The sequence below is a fragment of the Monoraphidium neglectum genome, assembly GCF_000611645.1.
Source record: "Monoraphidium neglectum strain SAG 48.87 unplaced genomic scaffold scaffold01367, whole genome shotgun sequence".
Lineage (NCBI taxonomy): Eukaryota > Viridiplantae > Chlorophyta > Chlorophyceae > Sphaeropleales > Selenastraceae > Monoraphidium > Monoraphidium neglectum.
The window spans coordinates 1-6,635 of NW_014012261.1; the positions used below are offsets into that span (position 1 = coordinate 1).

The 6,635-nt window shown below is 65.2% G+C and overlaps 2 protein-coding genes across 2 annotated transcripts in view; one reads left to right on the top strand and one right to left on the bottom strand.

The window, feature by feature from the left end:
• Window positions 1–91: 91 nt before the first annotated feature.
• On the bottom strand, window positions 92–3,849 carry MNEG_7626 (putative Protein VAC14 like protein; the record flags this gene model as incomplete). Its single annotated transcript, XM_014043897.1, has 10 exons — window positions 92–123; window positions 416–537; window positions 676–711; window positions 1,051–1,167; window positions 1,608–1,693; window positions 2,058–2,106; window positions 2,412–2,525; window positions 2,834–2,946; window positions 3,308–3,376; window positions 3,781–3,849. The coding sequence occupies 10 exons, from the start codon at window positions 3,847–3,849 to the stop codon at window positions 92–94; spliced, it is 807 nt and encodes a 268-aa protein (XP_013899351.1).
• Window positions 3,850–4,484: 635 nt separating this feature from the next.
• Window positions 4,485–6,635, top strand: part of MNEG_7627 (Uncharacterized protein) — a gene marked incomplete at both ends in the record, with an annotated part of 3,407 nt that continues 1,256 nt past the window's right edge. The window contains 6 exons of the mRNA XM_014043898.1: window positions 4,485–4,814; window positions 5,049–5,136; window positions 5,339–5,433; window positions 5,651–5,716; window positions 5,942–6,118; window positions 6,431–6,610. Of these exons, the coding sequence (XP_013899352.1) occupies window positions 4,485–4,814; window positions 5,049–5,136; window positions 5,339–5,433; window positions 5,651–5,716; window positions 5,942–6,118; window positions 6,431–6,610 (936 nt within the window). The remainder of the gene's footprint in view (window positions 4,815–5,048; window positions 5,137–5,338; window positions 5,434–5,650; window positions 5,717–5,941; window positions 6,119–6,430; window positions 6,611–6,635) is intronic.

Consider the following 6,635-nt stretch of genomic DNA (forward strand, 5'->3'; position numbering starts at 1 on the left):
GGGTGCGTGAAGTTGTCCTGGGGGCGCCAGGTCGACGGGCGCGGGGCCGGACGGTGTGGGGATGAGGGTGCGAGGGTGGGGAGGGCGAGCCCTAGGGCGGGCGGGAGGTGATGCGCATGTGCTCTGTGTGCGTGTGTGTGCGTGTGCGTGCGTGTGCATGTGCGTGTGTTGCTTTGAGTGCGTGATGTCACTGTAACGTCATCGTAATGTCTGGCGCATGCTGCACATAAGGCCATGGCGCCCCACTGGCTGCCCCGAGCAGCCCGAAGCCACACGCGCGCCCAGGGGGCCCGCCCCTACGCCGCCCGATAGCTGCCAGACCACCGACCTCCGCGCAACACCTCGTCCCAAGGCTGGGCGGGCCCTTCTCCGCCCTGCCTCTCGACCCTCCCCCCCTCAAAAACATGAACAGCACCCGCCTGGCTGCCGGCCTTGTCCACCAGGATGGCGGACAGCGCCACCCAGTCCACAGTCCGTGAGACCTGGATCTCCACCAGAAACTCCATCAGAACCTTCTGGGCCGACACGCGGATCTCCCTGGAAGTCGGGCAGGCGGCCACCGCAGGGGGGAGGGGAGGGGGCGCACGCATGTGGTGAGGGGGCTTTTGCAAAGAGGGAGGGGCCAGAGGGAAACGGCGCCCGCTGCTGGCTGCGCGGTGGGCGGGCCTCCCCCACGCCTTCTCCACTTCGATGCCACCCAGCGAGGACGGACTGCGACACCAACAGAGTTTAGATTAGCACACGCGCACGCACGCACGCACGCACGCACGCACGCACCAACACACCCTCTCCCACACGCATACACACACACACATTCTCTCTCTCCTTCCCTCCCTCCCTCCCTCCCCCTCTCCCTCTCTCTGGCTACGTCCCTCGTTTGCTCTCTCACACACGCACACATACTACACACAAACACATACAAAGTCTCACACGCACACATGCACGTACACTGCCCCAAACACACACACATATGCACATACAGTCTCACACAGCGCACGCACCCATCCATGCTCGCACACAAAAACACACACGCCCCCCAAAAGCCCCCACCTGTTGGGGTCGCTCAGCAGGTTGAGCAGGCCATCCAGCAGCTCAGGCAGGTAGGCCAGCAGGTCAAGGTCGGGCACGCTCTCAAGCACAGCCACCCAGCTGATGAGAAACTGGCGCCTGGGGCGTTGCGAGGAGGGCGGTTGGGGGGTTGTGAGTGTGTGCGTGGCGCGGGTGGGTGGAAGCCGTAGAGTGTGTGTGGATGCATGTGTGTGCAAATGCATGTGCGTGTGTGTGTGTGTGTGCGTGTGTGTGTGTGTGTGCGTGTGTGTGTGTGTGTGTGTGTGTGTGTGTGTGTTTGCGTTTGTATTTGTGTGCGTGTGTATGTGTGTGTGAGTGTTCGTGCACAAGTGCGCATGCTCGCGTGCTGGGGAATGCAAGATATCCCCCAGCTGCCGAGCCGACCAATTTTTATATTGCCGCTGGGTGAGGGCTGGCGAGCGCTTCGTGGGACCCATGCTGAATACATACAGGTGGAGCTCAGGCCCGCGGGAGGTGAAAGGGTGGGGCCCCGGGGGGGGGGGCTTGCTTGGCGGCTGGCGCGTGCATGGCCGCCTCACTTGTAGGGGTTTGTGACGCGCATGTAGTCCCTCAGCTTTGGGATGAACGCGTCAACGCTGAACTGAGGGCTCGCCGTCACGATGTCCTGCAGGCACAAGAAACAAAATTAATTGCAGGGCCGTCGGTGGGATGGTCGCGAGCGCAGAGCGGGGCAGAAAACGAAGGGGAGTTTCGCGGATGCGAGGCGCTCTCTCCAGAGGCGGGCGCTGGCTCCGCCCCGAGGCGCCCGCGTCGCCGGCGCTGGGGGCGCAGCGGACAGCACAGCGTGCGGCGCTGGCTACGAAACAAGCAGGCTTTGAGACAAGCAGGCTTTGAGACAAGCAGGCTCTGAGACAAGCAGGCTCTGAGACTCGCAGGCTTTGAGACAAGCAGGCTTTGAGACAATCAGGCTTTCAAACAAGCGGGCTTTGTAACGAGCAGGCTTTGCAACCGGCAGGTTTTCTGCGCACCTTGACGAGGTTGTCGAGGAACGTCACCGCATTTTGGACGTTGGACTCGCTGCAGCAAACACAGGTCGCGTCGGGTGCGCGGCCGGCGGGCCGCAGAGGGGTCAGCGCCTCCGTCAGGGAGGTGAGCGGGCACTTCGTCTCCCGTGGCGGCCGGCCGCACGCCGGGCGGCGCGTCCAAGGCTCGTCGATCCGGGCCCAGCAAAGCAGGCCGGGCGGCGCGCCCCAGTCCCTAGCGAGCGACCCGCCCCTGCACCACAGGCGCGTGCGCCGCGCTACCAAGTGCACGCGCCCGCGCCACGCCCCCGCAAGCGCCCCTGCAACCACACACACACCCGCCCCCACTTACGCACGCACCTATCCGCGCAGAGCCTGAACATGGCATCAAATGCCTCACTGAAGAACACCACAAAGCCCTCCCTCGACACCTTGGCAATGTTGTACAGCGACTCGCACGCGTAGTACCGCACCCTGCGCTCGTCCAGATGCGTGCGCATGGCGCGCGCATGGGTGCAAGTCCAGGCACGCGCACGTGGGCGCGTGTGCTGCCGCGTGCGTGCACATGCGCGCACGCGCACGCACGCGCCAGCCTACGATGAGGAGCGCACGCCGGGGGGATTTTGCATCCAGGGGCCGACTGACCTCACCCAAGCCCACTGCCTGTCGCCCAACCAAGGCCAGTCCACCACCATCTTGCCACGCCCCTCCCTCTCCTCGGCACCCTGCGGATCCTCGACCCGCGCGTCGTTTGTCCAACGCGGCCCGCCTCAAGCCCGCACCTGCTGTCCTGGTCTGTGAATGAGGCCAGCACTGGCGGTACAATCTGGCGGAGGTAGCCCTCACTGGGCTCCCCCAGGCCGACCGTGGCCGCCGCCAGGCACAGCAGCGCGCCCTGCGGGCGTCAGCGACGAAAACAGCGCCGCGGGCCGGTGATCGGGCGTGAGCAGAGAGGGTGATAGCCTTGGGTGCGCGGCTTCCGCATCGCTGCACGGTGCGGCTGCGCCGCAGCTTCAGAGCGATCGCGGACAGGTGCTGCACGCACCAACGCATGCGTACGCATGCCCGCGTGCTGGCACATGCTCACGCTTGGGCGGGCGCACGCTCGACCGCACACTTACACACGTATATACATACACATAAAAGACAGAAACATACGAAGGGACACATGCACTTACACTCGTTCACACCTTGCGATGGTTTGGTTGTGGGCTGAAGGCATACTCTGCTATCAGCTTGTCGATGATGAGCCGCACCCTGTGGTGCTCCCCAGCAGCTGCCAGACGCTTGACCACCTGCTCGACTTCCAGAGCGGCCACCTTGCGCTGCGAACGTCAGCCGGTTCAAGGCGTGCAGGGGCGGGATGTCAAGCTTGCCGCTGCTGCGGCTCGGGCGTACAAAACATTGCTTCCAAGAGAGTCGATGTGAGGATGTGTGCTGATGAAAGGGCCACTCGCACGAGCTACAGCACACCGCCTCCGCCTCATGCTCCTGTGAGACCTTATCCCCAAACCAGCAGTGCAAAGCAGATTGTTGAGGTTAAGACCCACGTGCACGCCCAGCCCGATGGGTGCGGCGCGTTTCTGCGACAGGCGCAGTCCGCGCAGCGGCTCCCGCAGCTCCCGCCTGCTCTGGGACGCCACTGCCATTCGCCCACTGCCACCAGCGTGAGACGCCCCCGCCCGGCCTCAGCACGTCAATCATAATTGCGATGAGTAGGCCTGGTCACCTTTTCATATAGCTTGTCGCCTATGGAGCGCAGAACGGCCTGAGGTAGCAGCTCGTCCGAGGCAACCATCGCGCCCGATGAGCGCGCAGCGGCGCGGCGGGACGATACAGTCCGCTGGCCGCTGAGTTATTGCACCGCTGCTGCTGCTGCTTTGGGTGCACGGACACGCGGCCCGAGGCTGGGACCAACTGCAGGGTTTGGGTACGTGCTGCGTGATGAGGCGATGCCTTCTCCCGCTGCTGCACCCGGTGCGCAGGTCACGCGCCGCCGCAAAGCTTGCCGCACTCCCTGCCGTTGAAGAGGAGACAGTAGCCTTGATACTTGCCGTCGTCCCTGCTGCCAAGACAGCTGCGATGGCTGATCACTGGCACGAGAGATCAAAGGCCGTTGTGCGAGCCAAGCCTGTTCCTATAGACTATATATTGTTTGTTTTGCACGAAATAGCTGTGGTCTTTCCGTTCCTTGCCTGACCACTCTACCGTACACTCACTTCGCACTGGCCGCAGCACCGGACACCGCCAAACAGCTTGTCACACAGCGCTTGTGGAACTCAGGACTATCACCGATCTGCACATTCATCCGCGCCCGTGCTAGCGTCCGTCTGAGCAGCGTTGGCATCAGCATCGACACGGCGGCAGCTTGTTTGCAGCAGGAACTGCGGCCGCCGCCCAGCGCACGCGGCGAGGCGAGCCGGCCTAGGCAAGATGGGATCTAAAACCGACAAGCGGAAGAAACGCAAGGCTGCTGCGGAGGCGGAGCCAGCCGCAGCGGCACCAGCTGAGCAGCAGCCCGCCGACGCCGCAGCCAGCAAAAAAAAGCAGAAGCACGACGGATCTAGCAAGCAGCAGCAGCAGCAGCCAGCAGCAGAAGCCAAGGCCGCCCCGCAGCCGGCGTCGCCCTCCAGCGCTGACGAGGACGAGCAGCGGCGGCCCAAGGGCGGCCCGGGGCGGCGGTTCACGGTGACGATGGCGGTGCCGGGGTCCATCATCGACAACACCCAGAACTTTGAAATGGCAAACTTCGTGGCCGGACAGGTGGGCCCTCCGCTGAGCACCGCAGCGGCGCTGCAGCGGCAGCGCCGAAGTGGGGATGCCAACAGGGTGGCACCTGGGTTGAGGAATGAAAACACCCTGTTGGCATCCTGGGCGCCCCATGTTGTACCCCTGCGTTCAGAGGTGCGGCCTGGCGAGCACCGGGCCTCCCCTGCGCCACCCCGTGCTCGCCCTCGTTGCAACCCATGCCCGCTCCCATGGCCGGGGCCCGAGCAGGTCGCGCGCACTGCAGCCGTATTCAATGTGGACGAGCTGGTCGTGGTGGATGACACGCCGCAGCGAAAGGACGGAACCGTCGGCGCCGGTGAGCGATGCAAAATGCGCGGCGCCGGCACGTGGTCCATGCGGCCGCGCAGGCGCGTGGCGCGGCAGGAAGCTGGCCGCGCAGGCGATGGGCAGGGGCGTCGGCCGCGCCGCCGGCCGGGCGCCCGTTAGCGCTGCAGGGGCTCGTTCGCAGCCCGGCGGCTGGGTGACGGGCGCCCGCCTACTTTGCGCCCGAATCGCAGGGGCCGCTTTCCTGGCGCGCGTGTGCCAGTACCTGGAGACACCCCAGTACCTGCGGAAAGCCCTCATCCCAATGCACCCCGACCTGCGGCTTGCGGTGAGATTGAGCAATCATCATGTGTTGAGGACAGCAAGGACTTGTGAGTCAGCAATTCAAGGCCGCTGCTGGCGGCCGAGTCGATGCGATGTGGGGACCGGCCGCGCGGCGCCACGTGGCCGCCCCGCTTGCCCGCACGCGATTTTTGGTCGCGCCTGCGGTCTCTCGGGCATGCGTGGAGCGACTCCCCGCCTCCTGTGCTGAACCGCCCGCCCAGGGCCTGCTGCCGCCGCTGGACGCGCCCCACCACCTGCGCGCGACCGAGTGGCAGCCCTTCAGGGAGGTGCGCGCCGCGCTTCCTCCAGCGCCTTCCGCCCCCGCACCCGGGCCCTCCGCAGTGCCTAGAACCAGGCATGCCTGTGCATGTCATCTGTGCAGGCAAACTGTGAGTGCGCACGCTGGCCTGTTTCACCCTCAAGCCCCGGCTTTTTCCATCAAACAAGCTGCCGGAGCAAGGCCTTGATCAGATCATTCAATTTCAGATCTGTTGACCGATCCGATGCAACAGGGCGTGGTCTTGAAGGCGGAGGCGGGCACCGGGTCGTTTGTGGACGTCGGGCTCGACCGCACAGCCCTGGTGGAGGGGAGCCTGCTGACCGTCAACGCGCGCGTCACGCTGCGGCTGGGGGAGAGCGCGCGGGTCAAGTTCGTGGAGAGCTACGGCGAGAGCATGCTCTTGGGGGAGGTGCGGCGGGCGATGCGACGCCGCGCGCGATCATTGCAAGCGCTAGGGGGACAAGAAAGTGTTAGGGGGCGGTTCGCGCTGCGCTTGGGGGCGTGTCGTGCTGCGCCGTTGCTCTCATCAGCATGGTGCTGCGCGTGTGTGCTGGACGCCGCCCCGACTTGAAAATTCTGTGCACAAGTCTCCAGCTTGTTGGTATGTATACAGGCTCTGATATGAGACTGATGCCTTCGATCTGCTCTTCCCTGCAGCACGGCACCGGCGCGCCAAGCTGCCGCCGCTCCCCCACCCCCCTCCCTCCCCGGCCCCGTGCAGGTCGTGCTGCCCAGTGCTCCGCGGGAGGAAGCGGGCCTCTATTGGGGCTACGCCACGCGGCTGGCAAAGGGCATCAGCGGGCTCGTCCAGGGGGCGCCGTTTGAGGGCGGCTACGACCTGAAGCTCGGCACCAGCGAGCACGGCCAGGCACGCTCATCTGCTCGGGGCGCGCGCGGGCGGGTGCTGCAGGGACCCTGCTTTTGGG